This window comes from Lontra canadensis, unplaced genomic scaffold (genome assembly GCF_010015895.1).
Source record: "Lontra canadensis isolate GAN:19392208 unplaced genomic scaffold, GSC_riverotter_1.0 scaffold62, whole genome shotgun sequence".
NCBI lineage: Eukaryota > Metazoa > Chordata > Mammalia > Carnivora > Mustelidae > Lontra > Lontra canadensis.
In genome coordinates this window covers 6826930-6852163 of record NW_022631056.1, presented here as the reverse complement: position 1 = coordinate 6852163, position 25234 = coordinate 6826930, and the positions used below count along the sequence as shown (strand labels likewise).

The following is a 25234-nucleotide window of genomic DNA, read 5'->3' as shown; positions in this document are numbered from 1 at the left end:
CATTGAGGAAGTGCAATGTTTTCTTCTTGCAGGTGAGTATCCCATGCATATTTCCCACATTCTCAGGCAACAGTAATTATGAACATGGTCTAGCCATTAGTATAGAAATGGGCATGTAATTCACATGTAATATATTCTAAGTATTTAACATTACCTGATACAAAGTTTGTTTGTTTGGTTGATTATTGCCTGCATCTCCCATGATAAATTATGCTCCATGAGCTTAGAGATTTTATATTTTTTATTTATTCTGCATGTCTAGAACACTTCCAGGAATATCACTGACACTTGATATTTTTTGAATACGCAAAACTTCTCATATAGAAATTTGGAGTGATTTCTTTTTCTTAAAGGACTTACTTGGGTTCTATATCCTTAATATCTTAGCTTTTAAGAAAAGACTTTTAAGGGTCATCTAGTCTAGCATTGCCCACCATTCTTGATGGGTGGACAGACAGACATTTCCTGAATAAAAAAAAAAAAATTAGGGGAAACTTCTATTTAGTTAACTTGAACAGTTTATTTTTATTGTTGTTATATTAAAAATTTACTTATTTATTTTAGAGAAAGAGAGCATGCATGGGGGGAGGGGAGGAGAGTCTCAAGCAGACTCCCCACAGGCCCAGCATGGGCTCAACCTCACAAACCTGAGATCGTGACATGAGTCGAAGTCAAGTCAGACGCTTAACTGACTGAACCACCCAGGCTCCCCTTGAATATTTTAATATGAAGGTTTAACCACATAGTTAACAAAATTATTAATCAATATTATTTTTTACTTCATATCTTACCCCAAATTGCCTGTGATAAATATGAATGGACAGCTGATTGGAGTCCTCATTGAACTTTATTCATTTCTACATTTAAGGTTATAAAAGGCAAAGATTCTTTGCTTAATTCAAAAGCCCTGAATAAAATATAACTTGGAAACCTTTTAAATTTTTAAAGTTAGCTTTTTTCTTCTCTCTTCTTTCTATTTAAGCTCTATCTTCCCTGTAAAATTATAAACTAACCCCCCCAAAAAAGTGTATTATTTTATTATTATCTGTGTTAAATAACCATTGCCTAAGCTTCAAAAAAGTATCACAAATATTTTTAAAAGATTTTTATTTATTTATTTGACAGAGACAGAGAGAACAAGGTGGGGGTGGTGGTTGGGCATGTAGAGGGAGAGGGAGAAGCAGGCTCCCCACTGAGCAAGGTGCCCAATGCGGGAATGGATCCCAGGTCTCTGGGATCATGACCTGAGCCAAAGGCAGAGGCTTAACAAACTGAGCCACCCAGGCCCCCCAGTATCACAAATATTTTAAATTTTAAGTTTCTCTATCATTTTTTTACAGACATTTCAAAGAAACTACCTCAGCATATTTTCAACTTTCACATTTTTCTGTGCTGTTCTCTTTCATAATCTGTCTCTCCCTCTATACTCTTGGCTTCATGAAGTAGGGATTTTCATCAATTATTACAACAGTAATTTCTGAGTACCTAATGGAAACCCTGTCATAGAGTAGGTCCTCAAGAAATACTAGTTGAATGAATGAATGATGCATTGTGAAAAACGTGTGAACTACCTTTTCAGGCTTGCTAAATTCTTTCACAAATTACTAAGCCACCATTACTAATAAATGAACCCGAGTGAACCTGAGCTACTTTTACAGGTTAACCCTGAATTATAAACTAAATAACAGATTCTACTATGTAGAATCTACAATCTATATGTGATTATGGAAAGAGAAAGATTTATGTAAGATGTTAATTGAAAATTATATAGGGTTTCTCACTATTTATATACATATATTATCTTATTTAAAACTAAACAAATGTGGATAGACTATATAGCTATTTACAAGTTTAAGCATGTGTATATAAATATGTAGATGGATAAAAGGGGATATAAATAACATGCATATGTATAAAAGGGGATGTATTATACACACACGCATGTAAGTGTACTAATGGATGTATTTGTAAAGTAATACTAGATGTCATTTTGTTTTCATTTCTTTTGTTTAGAATAGCCATTACTGAAATACCAATATTTAAAAATATTATAGGTATATATACACAGGAATCTGAAAAGTATATTGAGAAATTATACCAGGAAAAATTCTTTATAAAAAATAAAACATATAATAATGAGAATGAATAATTAAGAAATACATGAGATCTGAAACCTATTGGTCTAAAATGTTTCACATGTGGAGTTGCTGAATCAGGTTCAATGATAAACACGTAGTTTTAATTTTGTCTATACACACACACACACACACACACACACACATATATGTGTGTGTGTATATATATATCCCTCCTCCCTACTATTTGATCAGGTGTCAAACCTTTCATTAATCACATCACAGTTGGCCTGTGGTTTGTGAGATAGTGTAACAGAAATGCAAACTTGGAGTTAGACAAGATGTTGAGTTCTGCCTTTGTCATTTATTAACTGTGTGATTTAGAAGTAATTTTATTTCTTCATTGGTAAAATAATAATACTAATAGTTCCTACATTAGAGGTAGGTAAAGTCTTTAGTGTTGTTCCTGTATCATGGTAAGTGTTCAATTAAATGTAGATACTATTATTATTACCATTATTTTTATATAGACTTCATTTTATGGGAAGCTTTCCTTAAGCTACATTTGAAGTGTTCCTGGTTTGCAAACGTGGGTGTAATAGTCACCTATGAGGCATTTCAATGCATATGGCAGAAGTTCGAGTGCAATTGAACGACCATATGCTGTCCTTGACAAATTTACAACTAAGCCATTTAATCATTAAATTAAATTAATGCAATTACCATTTACATAAAATTTAATATATATATTCTTTTATGGTAGAACTGCTCAGAAAATTTGGGGTTATTTGTGTTCCTTTAAATCTTAACTCTCTTCTTAAGTTCATGTTCTGCTTTTCCTAGTGTTAGGCTTCTTAGAGAGCTTTTTACTTTTAATACCCAGCATGGTAACTAGGTACTAAGTAGTTCTTTGTTCCTTTATTACAAAAATATAGGCAAGACTGCGATTTTTAAATATACTTATTTTTCTTATGGTATTTTGCAAAAGTGATATTGACTTCATAAATTTTCCTAATGTGCTTTCATAACATCCATAAAATTGTAATAAAATACTAACCTCAGTTGAATCATCTGGTTTTGAAATGGAATTATTCCGAAAACGATCAAAATTCCCAAAACTGCTGCTGCGCTATAAAATAGGAAAGGAAAGGAAAGGACATTTAGGATTTGTGACTTTCACTGAAAAAATTGCTAAATATATTAGATTATGGCTCCATAAGCATCAGTATATTTGCAAATATAGGATTAAAAAAGCTCTTCTCTCTGGAATATCTAAAGGCATTGAAGGTATAACTATTATTAACATTACAATATTTACAGTTGACAAAATGCCTTCATAAGTTTTATGTTATAGTGTTTAGAACCTTGAAGAAAATCTATTAAATTATTTTCAATTTATAGTGTTACGTCTGCTCTTGGGAATGGCAGCTGAAGAATCTATGAATTCTAAGCTAAGCCTTCTTGAAGCAAGCTAGCCCCAACCGATTTCCACGATGGGATGACATGTATTACTAACCAACCAAGTAATAAATAACAACGAAACAAACAAAAAATCTGAGTAGAGCCACTGCAGTATGCCGCATAAAGATTGTATTTGCCAAAAAAACAAAAATGAACACAAATCCATTTATCATTGATAACATAATAATTTGAGACTTTCTACTTGGTGTCAGAGAAGGCATACACATAGAGCTATTAATAAATTAAAAGCAGCATTTAGGCATGCCCAGTCTAAGGTTGGAAGTAAAACTGAATTTGTCCACACTTAGCATGGAATTACAATGAGACCTCTGGGTCAATTTCATTCACTGGTTTTCAGAAAAAGCTCAATATGTTAATAGAAGACTTATTCCCTTGGATACTTTCTGCCTACAAAGCTAAATTTTTATTCTTATGTAACTCTTTCTAGGCAGGTAATTATAAATAATTCCTCATATGTTACAGTAAATGATTCTCCTAAGTACATTCTCAATAATCTTTAGAGTCATTGAGTAAAAAAAAAGAAATGGCTATTTCTTCACTATCTGTTTAATTTTATACATTGTTTGGAGTGGTGGGTATCTTGATGTTGTGTCCTTTATGTAGCCATAAATCCCAAGAATATGTTCTGGCTCAAGAACTTAATTTCATTCCAAGCTTACAATATTTTCAGAATAAGCTGCTGGTACTGAAAAATAACCTGGTAATTTGAAAAGTTAACAAAGGGAGCCAGTAATTTATAAAACCGTGTCTTGTCCTTTCAGAAGCCACAGCCCCGTTTAGTGCAAGTCAGCTTGAAAGGCTCCTCCTTCTTACAAGCACTCCTACAGTCTTGTTTCTCCACCAGCTATCTTTAAAACTCCTTGTTTCCCTTTTAAATGAGCCCAAATAAAAAGATCCTGACGTGTGACAAGGGGTTAGCTTGATAGACGGTGTGATACGTAATATCGCCCCAAGGATGATGGCTGTGTTAGACACAATTAACGCCTTTTGCTGACTCGCCACCCCTGCTGAACAAGCCCTTCAGCTTGTGGCGAGAAGACAGAAAGAGTAGGGCTGAAACTGAGAACCACACTGGAAAATACTAAGTCTTCCCAGGCAGGGCTTACTAACCTAGAATGACTTCCCAGAGCCTTAACCGCTTTAGCTCGCCTAGTAGGCATTTCCATGAGGCCATCATGGCCCAGAGATCACAAAAGGGAATTGAGTGTACTGTTGTCCTACTTATAAACAATCTGAACCCAGGGAAATCTGTTACTCTTTTATATACTCGAAACATTCTGATGGCCTATTGGAGCCTATGCCTAGGGCAATTTGGCTGCTTGCATCCAGCCTGCGTCCTGCCTATTAAATATTAATGAGGGTTACGGCATGATTTCCTCCACTGGATAATGGGGTCCTATTGCCCAGGAGGGCACAGAATAGGCTCACTTCAGCATTTCTCAACACTATCTTCTGCCATTAAGTAATCAATAGTCACCACCTCTTAAAATTAATTCTCCCCTCATTATATCAATAAAGAGCAGCAGTGGTTTAAGAAGTCTTTAGACTATTACTTTGGGTTTTCTCAGTCATCTCACTGCAAATCACTCAACAGCTTTAAACCAAAGGAGTGTAATATCAATCCATGATAAGACACCATTAAAAAGCAAATCTAAGTATTTAAAATGATGTTTTTAAAATTTCATTATTCTCTAGTCTAAAAGTTAGTGACTTTCTGAGATGGTTTCATAATGTATAGGTTATGGCTTATGATGAAAAGGGCTAATGTCTACTGTGAGGTATGCACAACGAACAAATTTATAATTTTACTCCTGTTAAGTTTTCAATGAAAAGGTGAATCATGTGGAAGCAAGCTGGCTTCCTAGATATTACCCCTTTATAAAAGAGAATGTGTTTGAATATCAATAATTTTGCATCATCTAATCATAATGGATTAGATTTGGCAAATACTATCTTGTTACGGAAGCTCTCATCAAGACAGAGCTGTTCTGTGAATGAATAGCTATCAACGGGAAGGGTAACTTAAAATGCAATTAGTATTTTAGATAATTCTTTGTATCTGTTGACATTAGATCATATTTAGTCTTTAATTCTACTCTCTCTATATTTATACAGCCTCTCCTTGTGCAATTAAATATGCATTTGTGAAATAGCACATTTGTGGAGGGTAATTTGGTGAAACTAGTAAAATTATATATGTATTTGCCCTTTGACCCAGCAATTCCATTCCTATACATCTGTACCAGAGACACACACTTAGCTGTAAACTGACTTACGAATCCACATTCACTATAAAACTTCTATATTATAAAAAAGCTGTAAACCCTAATGCTCATCGAGGGGGCTGATTGAATAATGCGTGGTAAATCCAAACAATGAAACAGTGTGTAACTACATAAAGTTGAAATGCATCTCTTTATACTTCTGCAGAATGATCTCCAGGATATGGTAGAAGTGAAAAAAGCCCAATGTATGTAGACAAAAATGTACATAGTAGGATGTCATTTATCTAAGGGTAGAAATAGATGTTTGTGTTTTAATATAGGTGAATACATATGGGGCAAAATGAGCAAAGTGAAAAAGGAGAGGAAACAGACTTCTTTGAATAGACCTCCTTTTTAGATTTGGCTTTAAAACCATGTAAATTTTACTTATTTTTAACAGAATTAAACAAAAATAAAAAATGATCCCTAAAAATTCTAAATAAAAAACAAATGAACCTAATCCTATATTGAATTTGTGGCTTAGAGAGAGGAATTATTTTAAATGACTTTTAAGAACCATGATTTGACTATCCCAAGCACAAAAAACAATGACAAATTAAATTTTAACCTGTTTTCAGTAATCATATTTTTATTAATAATACTGACATATATAAATACATATGTTGAGGGACCATAAAAATAAGTAATGATGTTAATGACATTGGAGTTAAGGTTCTCAGCCCAAATTCTCATATTGTTCATGGCATAGAGCAAGTGGTCTTTTAAAGACTACTAAGTCTTTGAACTTAGTACTACTAAGTACTAGTAGTAGTACTAGTACTACTAAAGACTACTAAGCCCATATCAAAACAACACAGGGGCCATATTGAAACTATTCTCACTGGAGTAGATTGTATCCAAAGGTGGGATAATTTTCATATCAATAAGAATAATAAATGAATATTGAAATGCATCTAATATATGAAAGTTGGTGAGTTCATGATACCAAAAGGAAAAAAAAAAATCAGTGATCACTTTTGGAAACATTATAGTTATATCATGAAAACTGGCAAATAAAGGAAAGGACATAAGCATTCGAGGTGCTCTTCTTTTATGAAACATATTTCAGAGTAAATAGTTAATGAGGAAAAATTATCTTTTTCTGTGTGTGTGTATATTCAAGCTAATCAGTTAGAAATGATGAAATGACAAAGTCACTGTTTCATAAACCCCTGATGGCAATAAAGGATCTTGGTGATGATCCTTGATGGCTACAAGAATTATAAAAAGAGACATCTAGAATATGGGCTTCCTAGTAGTAGGACCTAATATCACCAGTGAGGCAGTCTTAGGGGAAAAAAAAGCGCAATCACACCAAACTTCTGTATGTAACTACTAGATTATAGGAAATATAGGGACAAAGGAACATTTTAAATGGCACCAAAAAGATGCAGTCAATCAGAAAAATCCAGACAGTAAGAAAATCTACGGGACAAATAACTAGGTTTCTTTGACTGATCGATAGAAAGACTAAGAACCTCTAAGAGTCGTCTAACCAAATACAACTCATGGATCTTGTTTAGATATAGATCAAAGAAACCACTGTAGCAAAAGCAGCCAGGACACAACTGAGGAAATTTTTTAAAAAACTAGCTATTTGATGATATTGAGGAAGTACTGTTATTTTTTACTTATAATTCAAGATAACCTAATGCAAGTGTGTGGGCATGAAGAAGAAACATGACTGGCCATTATTTAATGGTTAACTGGGTGATGGAGATATGAGGTAGATTGTACTACTCTGTTTTTTTTTGTTTTAAGATTTATTTATTTATTTGATAGAGAGAGAGAGAGAGTGTACCCACACAAATGGGGGGAACGGCAGAGGGAGGGGAGAAGCTGGCTCCCCACTGAGCAGAGAGCAGGATATGGAGCTTGATCCCAGGACCCTGGGATCATGACCTGAGTGGAAGGCAGACGCTTAACCACTGAGCCACCCTGGCACCCCTGTACTACTCTGTTTTTGCATATGCTTGAAGTTTCCCATAGTATAATGTTGGGCTAAAAAAAAAAAAAAAAAAAAGGAAAGATAAACATACCTATGTAGTATGTAATAAATAAGAGTTAATCATATGCAGGGGCTAGGAGGTACACGGAAAAACTACTTTTCTCTTAATTTTGCTGTGACTCTAAAACTGCCTAAAAAATAGTCTTTAAACAAAAGGTAATGGTTACACAAGTTTCTAAGGAACCAATGTGTAAAAATATAATTCATATTGATTTCATCATAGTTGTTTGAAAGTACAGACATACTGAAGGAGAAAATAAAGTTTTGCTTTCCAAGTTGATTTTAGAACAGTCAACTTTCTGATATAGATGCACGTTATTAGATTGCCCGATTCTCTGCAATTATAGGATACAGATTACTTTCTTCTACTTACTCTACTTGGCTTCCACCAAAAAAGGGCTGAATAGTGTCATTGGGGGTGTTTGAACACATCTGTGTGTGTCCCTAAACAAAGCATGAATAATATAAAAGAACTTAAGACGATTCATTGTTTTGTTAGTCACATTTTTTCCCCTAGTTTTGTATAACAAATCAAATTACTACAGAATGTCATGTCATGATATAAAGCTGACAATGTTCTTAGAAATGATCTAGTCCTTCTCAGTGAGGAAATTTACAGGAACCAGAACTTGCAAAAATAAATTCTTTTTTTTTCACTTCTCCACCCGGATGTACTCTCAACTATGCCATCCCATTCCAAAGTTTCGATCTTGTCTTCTATTTTCAAAGAAACTTGCTATCTGAGCAGGATGGAAATTTGGAAAGTTATCTTGATCGAACGAACGGAACTGAATAGGATTCTTAGAACAACGGCCAGCCTAAATTTATCAACATGAAGAGCACTTGGGGGTCTCTTTTTGGAAACACAAATCAACCTTTTGACCAAAACCAAGACAACTTGACCCTTATTTTCATTTCTTAACCAGCCATCAACTTTGAGGGTCTTCAAGTAAAATCTTATCTCCAGCATGACTGGTAAGGCACTGGTGGAAAAGTTTCACAGTCTATTTCAAAGAAAAAATTTACATATCTGAGTCAGACATCCGCAGTATTTTGAAATACACTGGCAAATTAAGGATTACACACTCTCTGCCAATGAGTTCTCACATCTTCTAAATATTGCACATAGAGCGATGGTTAGTAATATGCTCTTGAAAATCAGAATTGTTTCAACATGTGCTTGTATGAATATTCTATAATAATAGTATGTTAAATGTCAATAAATTGTCAGCTTTTATCCAAAGACATTCGAGGATTTAATTGTTCTAACTTAACTCAGGTGCTGAGATCTTTTCAAGAGTGTTAAACAAATTTAACTCACTTAAAATAACCTGTTAGGATTGCCTCAGTGTTAAATAATGACACTCATGTGGTGTCGATGGAAGATGGTTTTGTGTTAGGGGGTTGACGAGTAAGAGACAACTGGAACTGTGAGACATAACCTTCAACAGCGACAACTTAACCTGGAGTCAAGGCCACCCAATCTGAAACATATGGCAGTGCTCTACATATTGTTAATGTAGATCTGGACTCAGGACAAAATGAGTTCACTTGATCTCTCTGGTTCAGTATCTTTTCTGTCAACTGCAAAATACCTAAAGGAAGTGCAGATTCTGATTCCACCCAAAGAGTTGAAAGTTGTGTCAAAATTTCCAAGCGAAAGCTCTACTTTCAAAAGTTGATGTGCCCCTAGAGATGTTTTTGTGCAAATTGAAACTGCCTCAAAAGAAAGAAACTAGAACAACAACAAAAAATCAATGCAAAATGATCCATAACCTATAAGAGTGGTTATTCAAATCTGCCTGTTTAATGTAACAAAACAAGTTTTGTGAGTAAAAAAGACTCAGATGTTTAAAATTCTCAGTTGCTTCTCTGCAGGATTTATTGCTGTATGCCACAATTTACTTACATCCATAGACTGTAAGTCAGGTTGCAGTTTTAAGAACTGAATAGAAATTAGGATATTCTATTTGAGCTGAAAAGAGGTTTTAAAAGACGTAGTAGTGCTACGTCTTAAATATCTTGTTTTCAGGTAAAAGGCTTAATGTGGCAAAAGTTCAGTCACTTGATATCACCGATTCCTATAAAACCCTATAGAATAAAAAGAAGATTGAAAAAAAAAAAAAAACTTTAAAAAAATGTGGCCATGATCAGGCTACCCTGGACTGCTCAGCTTCTCCCTATTGCAAAACTTCTGCTTGGCTCACTCACTGTTAGACTATTGTTACAGCTCACAGTTTATTCCTTATTTCTCTTTCTCTAACTACTAAATGGTCCCTCTTGATCCTCCTGGAATTGTTTCATTAGACCATGGCTTCCTTGCAATCTTCAAGAATTTCTCCAGGGAACCCATGTTCATAGCTGCTCTAAGCCCACAGTGGCCTCTCTGCCTGCTTTCAGGCTGGAAGGCCGATGTGCCAACCAAAGGCTCTCTCTGCTTATATATCCAGTGGCCCCTGAGGATCTGCTTTGATTCTATCTTCTGAGCCTGCCCTTGTGGAAATCTGTGTTTGCTCACTTTGAGGAGTTCGGACACATAATGCAAAATGCAGTATATCGCACACACGTTCTTTTAGCCTCCACATCTGCTCAGTTCTTTCTTGAAATCTCTACTGTAGGCATTTATTTTCATTACTGCTAGTCAAATATGTCCTTCTAACCCCAGTCCCGAGCCAAGGCGCTAACATTTAACTTCTCAGTCCCTAAACTCTTGCCTTTCCAGTTATCTAACACCACCCATTGAATTAATTTTCAAAAATACCGATTCTTTTCATTTTGTTCCTCTCAAAATGTAAAAGCTTGCTCCCTGTTCTTATGATGGTTACTGAGGATTTGTTCCATGCCAAGGGATCTGTCTCTGATTATCTCATTAAATAAACGTAATCACCCTCTGAGCTAGGAAAACTGATGGCTAGGAAAACAGAGGAGGAAAACTGAGGCTCAAAGAGTTGAAGTAGCTCTTCCTTAGTCAATAAAATAAAGCTTGAGCTCAGCATGCTGCACTTTCATGATTCCCCATGGTATCAGGTAATGGTAGTCAGTCTGATTGGGCAGAACTGGCAGAAAGGACACATTCACTTATTTTTCTAAGCTGTTGCTCCTGCTGGTTTTTTGTTTTTGTTTTTTTTTGTTTGTTTGTTTCTATTTTGTTTGTTGTTTTCCAAGAAATGTCTTTGCTCTTTTTTTCCACCCACTCAGATCCAGTCCATTTTTCAAAAGCAGGATCCAGTCCCTCCTTCCCTAGGAGATCACATGCCAGTGTGTGCCCCGGTTAGCACACGCTGACCGCTCCCATTCTTAAGTGCTAGAGTATCTATGCAGAAAAATCCTACAGTTGTGAGCCTTGGGAAAACCACAGCAGATGACAAATCCCGCATTCCTTTTCAAGTTAACTGTCCAAAAGCCATATTTTTCATGGTTAACCCAAAAGCAAATTATGATTTGATCATGTTATAGCCAAGGAACATAATTTACTGGTGTTTAATTGCAGACTATAAGGTGTTGCATTACACTACTCAATGTAAATATATTAAGTGGCTTCTTTGGCTAAACTTTATGCTTGGGGTCAGGCTGTCTGTATGAATAAGACAAGAATCCATCCTGGAGGAATTTATACTCTATTGTTGCCATCAACCTAATAACTTCAATCCCTAAATGCTAAGTAAAACCATATTTAAATGCATGGTATACAAATATAGAAGCAGTTCCTAAAGCAGATTATATTTATTCACAGAATAAATGAACTTAATAACGTATAATAGACATCAACTTCGAAATTTATATTCATCCATTTATGAATAGTTATTTGCACTGACTACTTAGTACATGAAGGGCATTTTGTAGACATATGTCTGTACCTTTATTATTTATAGTCAGTCTAAAGAAAGGGACATTAAAACGTTGAGAAATTTTAAAAAATCAATTGAAATCAATATAGTTCGAATTTGTCTCAAAAGTTATTTATCCTAAGAGATTATGTAGTTGTTAACCAAGAGACTCTTTAGAAATCTCCAAACCCAAAGATGGTGATTGCTAAAATGATGACAAAATAACACAAAGGTGATGGACCACTCACTTATATTAAGTGAAACACTGGGTAACAAAAATGTGTCTAGTTATTTTCTAAAATCTTCAAGGGAGAGAAAGGCTGTTTCTAGGGAACATAATAATTTTGGTCACTATAAGTGTTGTGTATTCAGTACAGGAATATTTGTTTAGGATTTTTCCATTATCTGGAAGAACTGTCTCTCAGAACCAATAAGTTTTCAATTCTTGCACCAGCACAGATAGTTTGTTGAAAATTTAATAAAGAGCTGTATTGAGAAGGGTTCTGAGGCCATTTTCAGGGTTAGAGTGAAAGAGGTCATGATCAACTGTGTCAGCAATTGTTACAGAAGATAGTGTGTGTTTTAGGGAGGGTGGTGGGGATAGGAGTAAGGAATTACAGGTAACATGTTTGATGTATTTACCATCCCTACTCTAAGTAACTTGCCTGCACAAATTTCTCATTACTAATTTTGTTATCTAGTAGCTTGAGAGAGAGCAGATGATAACCAAATAGAGATGATTCAAATATCCAATGAAAAAAAATAAGCATTATTCTTCCATAATAGAAATTGGCTTTCTATTGTGTGCATATTAGATTTTTCTTACTTATAGCCAAGTATTAAATATTTTAATTGCTGACCCATAATTATCTATTTTCATTCTATAACTAAACTTCAAAAACAAATAATCTTGCAAATGAACTGTGTAAATAATCTTTATAGAAATAAATACATATATAAATAACTGTATAAATAATCCTCCTGTGTAGGGTACGGCTAATGAAGGTAATAGTATGATGTAAAGGAAAGTTATTTAGGAGAACAATTTTCTTACTTTTCTTTTTTTTTTTTTTTTTTAAACTAGGCTCCATGCCCAGTGTGGGGCTTGAACTCACAACCCTGGGATCAAGAGTCACATGTTCCAGCCAGGCACCCCAGGAGAATAATTTGCATTGTTGTTGTTGTTATTTTGGTTGGTTTGTTTTTTTAAGTAGGCTCCACACTAGGGCTTGAACTCACAGCCCTGAGATTAAGACCTGAGCTGAGATCAAAAGTTGGAGGCCTAACCAGCAGAGCCACCTAGGCACCCTGGAGAAGAATAATTTTCAAGTATTAATCATAACAGGCCTTCCTATATTGACCATTATCTTAAGTATCAAAATTCTGGTTTTCTTTCTTTCTTTTTTTTTTTTTTTAAGATTTTATTTATTTATTTGACACACAGAGAGAGAAATCACAAGTAGGCAGAGAGAGAGGGAAGCAGGCTTTCTGCTGAGCAGAGAACCCAATGTGGGACTTGATCCCAGGACCCTGAGACCATGACCTGAGCTGAAGGCAGAGGCTTAACCCACTGAGCCACCCAGGCACCCAAAATTCTGGTTTTCTTAACAAATGCCTCTTCCGCTCTTCTACCTTTTAATGAACTTAGACTTAGTTTTCTTTTTTTCTTTTCAATAATCAGAGAGAGGAAAAGTCATGAAAATGCTTCATTAGCTGACACATGGTGGAAGAATGTACTTTTTAGTCTGTTAAGATACTTTTGAACATAACAGTTGGATGTTGACTAAACTTTAGGTTCCTGAAAAATTTCCCAACATATTCACCAATCAAATGTTTATACCACGAAACCGAGTTACTCCAGTTTAACAAATAAAGTCATCACAAAGAACCAAAATAATCATTGTTTTGAAATCGTGTTTAAATAAAGGAATGAAAATTAAGCTGGGAAAACAGAATCCAGAATTGAATAAACTTTCCCCTCAAATTCTCTGGAACAAAAAATCAGTTACTTCCATTAGTCTTCTATGTCCTCTGTCTTCATGTGGCCTCTGGGTACATAATAACCTTTCTAAAGGTCTCCTCAAGGGATATTTTAGTCATGCAGTGATCTCCTTGAACACAAGTAATGACAAACAATAAGCTAATTCTCAAAAAGTTTTTTTTTTTTTAAGTCATTTTTACTACTTTTAAATGAGTGTGTTTGATGCATGATTTTGGTCCCCCTGATTAATGGTCACCGCCAGCCCAGCTTCTAGAGTTGTAATGTTTCCGTGAGCTTCCCTCCAGCAGAGCTCGACCATTAATCCAGTGGCATATGTCAACTCAGCAGAGCAAGGTCACTCTTCTGCTTCAAGGGGAACCTTTTTAGAAATAATAAAACTGACAGAAAGTTCTTTTTTGCATGCTTTATGCCACCTGAGGTTGAGTGCTGCAGTTAATATCATAAAGCTTATAAACATTCCCATCTCAGGCAGCACCCACTGCCACTTTGGTTAGGAATTTAAACGTTTTTTCCTTAGTAAGAACAGACATGTTTATGTGGGGCAAATATACAATCTGTAATCCCAAACAAGGAAAGAATAGGTGGGAAAAAAATAGTAAGTTCATGCTAGGATATTTGGAAGAGATGTTAGGGTTCTGTAACTTCCTTATGATCAGTCCCATTCACCTTTCAGCAAATTTGATTTGGCTATTTAAATAGTTCATTATACTGAAGGGTAACAGTGATGTTGAAATGTAACGATAGATAGGAATGAACTCTGTTGATAATTCTTTAACTTACAATGTCTGACGAGACCATTTATCTTGGAAATTTCTCTCAAAATTAGAAATCTGGTATAAATATTTGTTTTATAGGTAATGGCCTGCTTTAAAATTGATAACTAATTATAGTGAGATATTCTTAATATTAAAGTAACTTGAAACGTAGATGGCCTTAGAAGATGATAGCTGTATAATAACTAGCATTGTATAATTTGTATATTTAATTACTCATTTTGTTACTTTTACTTAATGAGAAAAATCAAAGTTGCATAGCTGTAACCATGTGAAATATTCAGAAAAAAAATTTAAACCAAATATCCAGATTAATGCCTAGACATATCACTATGTATGGTATAAAATAGAATTTGCTACAAGGTAAAGCTGCCTTAAATCTTATGTCAGGAATTTAAATTATGAAAAATGTAGAAAGGGAACTTCATTATTTTATATTTAGTTGTCTCCATTGTATGTATGTAGAGAAAAGGTGGGGCCAGGTGGCCACTCAGGCTCATCCTTCCTAGGAAGCCCGTTTCTTGGCTAGGTCTCCATGTCCAATGGCAGGCCCTCACTTCATCAGGTATAGAAACTTTGTTTTTCAATCTTTCTGAAATAATCTCTTAGGGACTGACTCATAAACTCAACTAATAAGATACCAAAAACGGCAATGGCAAGTATTGGTAGGGTATTGGAAATTCAACCGTCAAGAAGAATACATGTTCTTGTTCACTTATCAAAGAATTTTCTCCCCTGGAGGAAACACTATAGGAGACACAAGATCATTGTTGGAAGTTTGCTTCCTTAGTGGAATAAAGCTACAGTAACTAGGTGGCACCCAGGGCTAGACACAGGAAACTACAAATCCTGAATTACTTATCTTACTAAGTGAGCAAGTCCACTGAGCCAAATGGAATATTTGCTTTGGTTGATCTATGTTGTTCTGCTGATATTGACATAATTCTACTCTTCCACTCTTTTCTAGGCTTCCGGCAAAGCAAGCACCTTTGCTATTTTTTTTTTTTAACTCATCAGCTATATTAAATTGCCATGTTTAATTATTGTTTTGTTTCATTACATTCTGATTCTAAGAATGGTTCCTTTGCTTCACGTGGGTGTTGCCCAGATCTTTGTCAGCAACCCCTTTGTAAACTATGTCCTGGAGTAGAGCACTTTTTAGATGACTAATATTATCCATTAGTCATTTCACACTCATTGTACACACACTGAGAAATCCTGACTATGTTCTGTATGATAAATATTTTTGGCAGTAGCCGAAGTATAATAGGAAACACGTGGAGTCTGAAAGTCAGGCGGATTGAGTTTAGTCCCCCTTGTACCCCAGCAAAAATTCCAGGGATGCAAATATGCATAAGGTACATCCCCTGTTCTTGATGATAACTCTGGTTGGGAGGGCATATTGGAATAAACTGTGTTACAAGAAATAATAGAAATGTGGAACAGTCACTGTGAAAACAGAAAGGAGAGTGAGATTATTAATGGACCATGTACAATGTGCTAGAAAATTTCCATATGGTAATTAGCAAAATCCTCTCATCCATCCTACATGACTTTAATACACCCCTTCTTCAGATAAGCACACTGAGACTCAAAAGGGGCTTAATAAAATGTTCAATGTCCCCTGGTGAGAAGATAATCAAAATAGGACTTCAAAACTAAGTCTATGTGACTTTAGTTTGTGTTCCCTACTGCTCTGCCATGATGTCCTCTAGGACATTGCCTTGGGCTACTTGGTGGAGGCTTTGTTGAGGGTTTAACAGTCTAGCTAGAAAGGTGATTTTAATCTGTAGCCAGAAAGCCACTGGCCAAGAGGGCAGAGCAGAAGTTTTACTTTTATTAATTTTCAGTGATTCTTAGTAGAGGCCTTGTGGGATGTAGCGGAGGTAGGTTTGGATGGAAGGAAAGAACAAGGAAAAAGACTGGACAGTGTGGGTAAAAGAGAGCCACTGTCATGAGGTCAGTGGGGCTGGCTGAATGAGGGGACTGGCCAACTGGAAGTAAAGAGGGATCTAGGGTCATTGGAAGGAAGGAAGCAGCCAAAAATCAAATCCTCACTTTGAATTAGTAGAATTTCACGGACTATATAATGAACTGAATTTTGAGTTTCCCCAAATGTGTATGTTCAAGACCTAATCCCTCGTACCTCAGATTATGATTACGTTTGGACATGCGGCCTTTAAAGAGGTGATTATGGTAAAATGGGGCTGTTAGGGTAGGCCCTAATCCAATCGTACTGGAGTCCTTATAAGAAAATGAGACTTGGGTGCATAAAGAGAGATGTCTACCAGGGTGTACATGGCCAGAGGAATGACTAAGTAAAGAGGAGTAATGGGTGGCCATCTCTAAGCCACTGAGAGAGGCCTGGAACAGATCGTCCCCTCATGACCCACAGAGGAAAACAACCCCACAGACACCCTGATCTTGGACTTCCAACATCCAGTTTGTGAGAGGATATGTTTCTGTTTTTTAAGCCTTCCAGCCCATTGTATTTTGCAATGGCAACCCCAGCAAACTCCTGCCTGTGAAGTAAAACTTCTAAGGCTCATCACGTGGGGGGAGAAAGGAGACATGACCAGCTGTGCTGACAAATGGCTCTCTCTATGTATAGAAGAATCACTTCGTCTACCACTAGAGACAGCTTAAAAACCTCTTCTGTTCTTATTAATCAATTCTTAATGTAGGACATTTTTGTTCTCTGCTAAGAAGCTAATTATGAATGTCTTGTTTCTAAAAGTTCACCTAAATCCTTAATACTAGAAAGGAAGAGAAATGGATCAGTTTGGTAATGCTAAATTGGGAAACTTGGATATGTAGAGTATGGAGTTGATTCCATTAGGGAAAAAAAACACAATCTTCAGGGATAATGAAGCCATTTGTCTCCAAAGCAAGGCAAAGAAAGATTAAAGAGATGTGTTTCATTAAATTGATTTTTAACAAATCCAGTGCATTGGTACTCAAAGTAGTGACTTGATACTCTTCCCATAGGATATAATATCCAAATTTCCAAAGAAAGGGAGGCTACACTTCTGTCATTCTCTCAGCCATTTGTCTCCTGAACTTCCTGTATGCTTGTGTGGACACTGTTTTGTTTTTGCTTTTGTTTTTTTTGTTGTTTGTTTTTCATGTTTAGCCAACCTATTTGGCCCTACTTTTTTGGCTACTTGCTTGCAATACAACTGGATTATAGATTCATATTCTCTAAAATGGGAAGGTGAGAATGAAGTAGTGCTTTGTTTGGAGAAAAGTTTTCAAAGCTAAAATTATTAGACTCTTCCAAACAATTAAACATGATGAAATGAACAAATTATTTGTTCATCTCTTCTGATTTTGAGATGTACTAGAAATGAGAATTAAGCTCAACAAGAAATTGTAGTTTGGAGAAAGAGCAGAAAATTTGGGGAAGCTGCACATGAATTTTGGTGTGAATTTCTGGTGGCCATGACAGAGAAATATAGGCATTTCTCCTGGGAATGTGGGCACCAATTATTAGAAGCAAAGAGCAGTGTAGGGCAGTGGTGGCCTTTCTGTTCACATTTTTCAGCACAGGTGGTGTGGTTAAGTTTCCTGTACATATTTAAATGGACACAGTATGTACAAATAGGTCCCAAATTCATCTTCTCAACAACCACCCGGCCACTCACCTTGTGTGAACCACCACCATCTCTTGCCTAGTTTCTGTAAGAGCCTCCTAACGGGTCTCTTCTCCCTATTTTCCAAGTCTTGTCAGTGTATTTGAAAACCAAAAGATGGAATAAACCCACTAACATGTAACCCAGATCCTTCTTTTCTCCAAAGTTTTCAATATTAGCCCAAATCTTTATAATGACCTAGAAGCCCTCTATGACTCTGCTGTTTGGGAACACTCTTCCCTTTGTGCACTCTGTTCCACTGTTTCTCAAACACACTCAAGCCTCAAGGCTGTTTAACTTGCTCTCCCTTCTGCCTGGAATATAATTACATCAGTCAAACTCGTGCGCAGCTCTTTCATTTCCTTCTGGTTCTTTTTCAAATGTCCCATTCTTACCAAATCTTTCCTGGTAGTTTGTAACCCTCCCACTTTTAGCACTTACCGTTACCTAGCATACTGTATATTTAACTTATTTATCTGGCTTGTTGTGTGTCATCCCCAGTAAATGTCAGTTCTACGAGGGCAGGGATCTTTATTTTATTCACCACTACATTCCCAGCATAAGGTCTGTATTGTCTATAGTCAGCACTCAAGAGGTATTTGTTGTATTAAAGAATGAATGAATGAAGGAAGGAAGGAAGGAAGGAAGGAAGGAAGGAACGGATTAATCAATTACCTTCTAAGTCTTTTGAAAAGATTAATAGAAAAAATGTTTCCAGATTGTGTAACTAAAAATTCTTGATGCTCAGGCACATTCAGATTCCATCTCAAGATGGAATCCCATCGTTAGTATTTCTTAAAGTTCTTCAGTGATTCAAATGTGCAACCTAGTTTGAGAACCATCAATGCAAACATCATTTCTGAACTTTAAAGTTCTCAAAGAACTCATAGGTATCTAGTTACAATATGTTCTGATTTAATAAGTTTGGGGAAGGCCAGAGAGTCGGCACTTGTAGCTGACTCCTAAAATGCCAGAGCTCCTGGTCTGTATGACCACACTGAGCAGCGGGCACTTAGATCCACGTTCAACTTGACCTTGGTGGTCCTGTGATACATTTTAACATGATCTATACTCAGTTCTCTCCTGAATATTTTTATTTTGGCTTTGGATCATAATTTAACCATTTCTTGGAAAACGAAGGTGAGGTAAATACTAACTAAATACATAAATGAAGAGAACGATTTGGGAGATTTTTTTCGGGTGTGGAGAGGAGTATTAACCAAAAGTAAAAATAAACATTAATTTACACCCATCATTTTCAAGTGGAAAAAGTAAATTTAAAGTACTTTTTCCATTGTATATCATATATCTTATTTGGGATCACTTTGTTTGAAAAGCCAAAACATTCGACTGAATTTATCTAAATTAAAGTCCGAAATTACACACCAGATGAAGGAGCAAAAAGAAGTAATGGGGGGAAATCCACAAGTTTAGAAGAAGAAAAGCTGTTCCTATAATCTTGAATATATAAATATATATATATGTTTTACTAGCTATGACACCTTGAGGACAATATTTCACATATACAGGACTATTTTCTTTCCTGTAAACTGGAGGGACAATGCCATAAGCCCCTTGTGTGACTGCCTGGCCTAAAGTAAGCACCCGTACATGTGAACATTTCTTCCCTTTTCTTATACCTGGTTAGAGAAGAGTTAAAATGTATCTCAGCAGTCCTGATAGGAAAAGTGATGAAGAAAGCTCTTTAATGCCACAACTATGTGTCATCCTTGTCTAGGAGCATAAATTTGCACAGCGGGCAGTGCAGTGAAAACAGCTCATAATCAACTCATCACCTCTCATCATTGCTAGGATCAAATGCAAATGGGAAAGAATGCCACTTCAGTCATTGCTAGTGAAAATTAGCATCTGTGACACTAATGGTGTCTCATTTAGTATGTACTTTAGATTTAAAAATATGGTAAAAAAAAAAAAAGCTATTTCCAGAACTGCCATTATTCCAGTGTTTCCCTTTAAAATAACAGTGGTATTTGAATCTCCTTTATTTGAAAAAAAAAAAAAATCCTGTTAAAATTTATTAACACAGATCATTAATCCCAGCCGAATAAAGGCCAAGTTCTTCTAATTACAGTTGCAAAGTTTCATTTATCTATTCTTTTTCTATTTTCGAAGTTTCTGCCGTAATCCCTGACCTGGAACAAAGGTCTATGGTTATGTAAAGGTCGGCCTCTCCAGAGAATCTTGTAAAACATTTGCTACCTTAGGGTCCTTAAAATAAAACTTGGAAATGAATTACAGTTGCATTTATACGTATACATATAAACTTATGGACACACTCAGACTTAGTACCAAAGGAAATGAAAGTGCACTGCGTTCGTGGGTATCCATACTTGAACCAGGATACACAGAGTAGATGCAAGAAAATCCATTCACTCTACACATGTTTGTTAGGGGCCTACTACACTGATGGTGGTATGTTGAGGGCAGGAGGGCGATTTGTGGTTAACTTAATCTCATTATTAGGTCATGATTTTTTTTGACAATTTGAACATTAGAAAAATTTAAAAGTTGTTATTATTTTACATGTGTAAGTTTTGAAGCTTGAGTGGACACCGGGAGGGATTTTGCTGGTGGAATTCTTCTATCTAATCAGAGATAGGAATGGAGGATTTCCAAATTCCTTTCCAGCTTATGGAGGCTCTTGAACATATGTTCTTCCTGGTTTCCATAAAATATATTTGGTAATTAAGACAGAAATAGGAGTCATATCTACAGTTCCTATGCTAGTAATGGCAGCATAATAATTAAGAACAGGAGTACTGGAAACTGACATATATATTCCACATCACACAATTTTATTTTTCATCTGACTGTCTCTGCTCAAGTTAATTAATCTTCTCTATGTCTTCTCATCTGTGCAGCTATGTAAGAGTGATTCACAGAGTTGCTAGAAATATTAAATACTAGGGACACCTGAGTGGCTCAGTAAGTTAAGCATCTGCCTTCGGCTCATGCCATGATCTCAGGGTCCTGGGATCAAACCCTGCATTGGGCTCCCTGCTCAGAGGGGAGTCTGCTTCTCCCTCTGCCCCTCCCCTGTTCATGCTCTCTTTCTCTCAAATAAATAAGTAAAATCTTGAAAAAAAAATTAAATATTAAATAATGTATAAAAAACTCACAATAAATATAGAAACATAAAACATTTCAGCTGGAAAAACAGTCACGGAAAATCATGTTCTATAATTTAAGCATTTATAGAGTGTAGTGAGATTATATCTTATCAATTCTGAATCCTAGATACGCTTAAAATTTTTTAAAATTACTATCAGCAGTGGGAAGTAGTGATGAGAAAGCAAAAACAAACTTCAAAAACCAAAGTACAGAACCTTGTATGTATGTTAAGCAAGGCTATTTTTGAGTGATTAATCTAAATGTAGAATTCTTAGCTATTATTAATCAAATTTCTTTATTAATTTGGAATTTAGCTATATACACCATAGAGAGTTCTGAGACACAAATGAAACTTTCTAGAATTTGTTAACATTCCAATATACATAGTGGGGTTTTCTGGTAATAATTCTCCAAAGCCCTCCCAGTTTTCCTTATAGAATATCTCTGGTCTTACTCCCTTAACCTACCCTATGAATCCCTTATAACAGATATGAATACTATTGGTCCTATTATAAAATTAAAGACAGTAAAACCATATCTTAACATGTGTTTTCATTATTTTTCTGAGTTGCAGACATGTCTATTGATAAGACTTGTGAATTTAAGAAAATAATAAATCATTTTGTATATAGGCTCATAAAATCTATTGCTATATTTTATATCCATGAATGTTTTGAATTTTCTCACAATTGTGGGACCTACTTAAAAATACTCATAACAAAGTCCGTCTCCATTGATTTCCTTTTCAAATGAACAGTTCCATAATTTTTATCTGAGGCAACATTAGGTATAATATGCATTCACCCTTCGAATTGGGTACTAGGTCACCTGAACTATAATTAGCACAGGAGTTAACACAAACTAGATGGTTCAGTAATGGTTTTCTCATTTTTAATGCTGTTGTTCTTTACCTACTGTAGCGTTCCCAATAAAAGACAAGAAAATCTCTCTCAGATATTCTGAAAGAGTATAGTGCAAGGAGTATGTCTTTCTGGGTCAGGAGATGTGAAATACTGTTTGGTCCCATAGTTAATCAGCATAGACTGTGTTATTCCCCATAATTCAGGCTGATTTCTTGATGGTTCTATTCCATCTTTCTAGACACAGGCCATATGATCCCTTCCAGTAGATGAAGGAATTTGCACTCTTCATTCCACTGGCCATTTATTTGTAGAGATCGTCATGACACGCAGATCTTTCAACTTTTAGGGATTCTGCAGTTTTTCCATAAAATTCACAAAGAAAATTACCCAATAAAATAAGTAAATGTGAATAGAAGATGATTTGTTTCTAAGACATAATTATAATGGTTAGAAAAGGAAAGGAAATATATATATATAAAGAAAGACCTTTGTGGACATGGAATATCCAAAAAACACACTTGTACATATGCACTCACATATTTCTTCAAATTCATGGAGAGTGAAACCACTCATCTAAGGAAAATGGGACTTCATTCACAACAAAAGTTATTCACAACAAAAGTTAATATGTCCCAATATGACTATTCTCTGTGATGTATTTTATTCTCAGATAGGTGTTATCAAATATATTTTTATTTAAAGGAATAAAGAAGTCAAAAAGATTAACAACACTCCACTTACATTTCAATGGTTCCTGCAATTAAGGCAAATGATGATGATAGACTACAGTATTATTTTGAAAATAGTTCAATGACATAAATATGATAGTAACTCACTACATAATGCAGTCCTTGTGAAATACTTTCACTTCAGATTTTAAGTACTTAAAGGAAAACCTCTGTTTCTTTTCTTTCTTTTTTTTTTTTTTAAGATTTTATTTATTTATTTGACAGGGATCACAAGTAGGCAGAGAGGCAGGCAGAGAGAGAGGAGGAAGCAGGCTCCCCGCCAAGCAGGGAGCCCGATGCGGGGCTCGATCCCAGGACCCTGGGATCATGACCTGAGCCAAAGGCAGAGGCTTTAACCCACTGAGCCACCCAGGCACCCCAAACCTCTGTTTCATATTAACTTTTACGATCTTCCTAAAACCTACTATTGTCAACTCAATATTAGTTACATTTAATTTAGTAAATTCTATATAAAATTAACCTTAAGTATAGAAGTGATGGTATTAGAAATTTTTCTTTCTCTTTGAGGAACATTGCTGTGAGTTTTTATTGTATTAGGGAAAAAAACTGAAATCATGATACATTACCCAGTTGTATTTTTAAGTAAAGATGCTTGACTTAGTTTTTAAAGATTGGAAATCTTTTATTTTTTAGTTTCCTTCAGACAGGTTGTAGAGTAACTTGCAAAGACTTATAAAATATTGACCATTGTTCAATGCCACATCAATTTAGAAGTTCACAATCAATTCCCAACTCCTTTCTCTCAGAAAGGGTGCCAAACAAATAAAGACCAATAATAGATAATAAGTCAGTCCTCTAAAAAGACATCTGACCTCAGCTATGGTTCGTTCACAAATGGATTAAAAATATTATTTATCTGGGGAACTCAAGAAATGTATACGTATTGGCAAAAACCTTTGAACCCAGTATTTCATAGCTTCTCTCATGTTATTAATGAAACCAATTTAGAGTTCTACAATAGAATCTAAACTTTGTTATCTCATGCTGTACTTTTTTTTTTAAAGCGGTGCTTATTGTCAAGACAAGAACAGCATAACATTCCAAATAGAACCAATTTGATAAATCTATCAATATATGGGGTTTTGATGCTTCTTAAAAATATAACCCAATCCTCTCTCTATTAAAGTGTTAGTTCAAGTGAGAGTAGGAAAAATAATCTTTTCAACAAACTATCATATTTTAATACAAAAAAAAAACAAAAAAGCAAATATTTTAGCCAAAACATCTCTATTTCACAATCTTCTCATAATTAAAAGTATTATGAGAGCTGAACATGTGAGGGATAAAATTCATTCAGTTAAATAGACATTGACAACTTTATGGTCATTAAAAATGTTCAAGACTATTTCATAATATCAACCTTCCAGAGACCACCAAATTGATTTCCATGAAGTTGGATCTGAGCTCCAACTTTACTTTAACTTGAGTTACAAATGTAAATGATCAAATATGCACCATAAAATAAAATTACAGAGACAGTAATTGTCAGGTATTATTTAACAGGTATTATTTAAATTTGCAATTCAACATTTTTCTTTTCTTTTCTTTCTTTCTTTTTTTTTTTTTTTCTGGCAGTTCAACATTTTTCATGCTTGCCATGAGGCATTCACCCTAGGGTTGAATTGATTTACGACTAACAAGAGAAGAACAATGTGTGTGGTTGTGTGTGTGTATGTGTGTGTGCGTGCGCGCGCGCGCGCCCGTGTGTGTATTCTTTTAAATGGTTTTATTTTGTTTGTGTATGAAATTACCTTACCTTTGGTTTTTGATGTTTCTCCTTCTCTGAAACATTGGATGGTTTTCTCTTCAGCATTTTGAATTCACACTACTCCAAGCAAGTATGCTTTCTGTTGTTACAGAAACAACTGAAGGCTGTCAGCACTGTGCCGTCAATGATGTATAGCAGATAAGTTTGAGCTCAGTGACCTGCCACTTCCTCCTTTGGTCAGGATATGACTTCACATCTACATGGGTAAAGTTTTTTTTTTTTTTTTTTTTTTTTTAAACGGTAATTTTTGGTAACTCATGTTCTGTGTCTGCTATCCTCTATGAGGTAGATTCCTAAATCTTACACTTTTACATGCCTGTAGTTACCATTAAGGCCATAAGGATGCAGAATAAAGATTTTTTTTCCTTTTTTTAGTTTATATGAAAATAGAAATCTATCACACATTCTATGGATAGAGGGAGGAAAATATCTGAACCCATAAATGAAATAAAACTTGAGATGTGGGCATTTTACTATTAAAAAAATGCAGAGAATACTCAGGTTAGTCAATTTTATACTTCCAAATAAACTTTGTCATAAGACAAAATGAACTAGATTTTATAGTAAGGAGGAATACTAATCCTTAAAGCACAGATGCATATACTTAAAAAACAGAGTATGGGTGAGATTCAAATAAATATAAAGAAGAGTATGACTTC

At 35.2% G+C, this 25234-nt stretch overlaps 1 protein-coding gene across 1 annotated transcript in view; it reads right to left on the bottom strand.

The window, feature by feature from the left end:
• The window catches only part of SAMSN1 (SAM domain, SH3 domain and nuclear localization signals 1), a 49464-nt gene extending 24745 nt beyond the window's left edge, over nucleotides 1–24719 (bottom strand). Inside the window, exons 1-2 of the mRNA XM_032878020.1 lie at nucleotides 24564–24719; nucleotides 3133–3204 (exon numbers count right to left, since the gene is read on the bottom strand). Of these exons, the coding sequence (XP_032733911.1) occupies nucleotides 3133–3204; nucleotides 24564–24620 (129 nt within the window). The 5' untranslated portion in view covers nucleotides 24621–24719. The remainder of the gene's footprint in view (nucleotides 1–3132; nucleotides 3205–24563) is intronic.
• Between the last annotated feature and the right edge of the window lie 515 nt (nucleotides 24720–25234).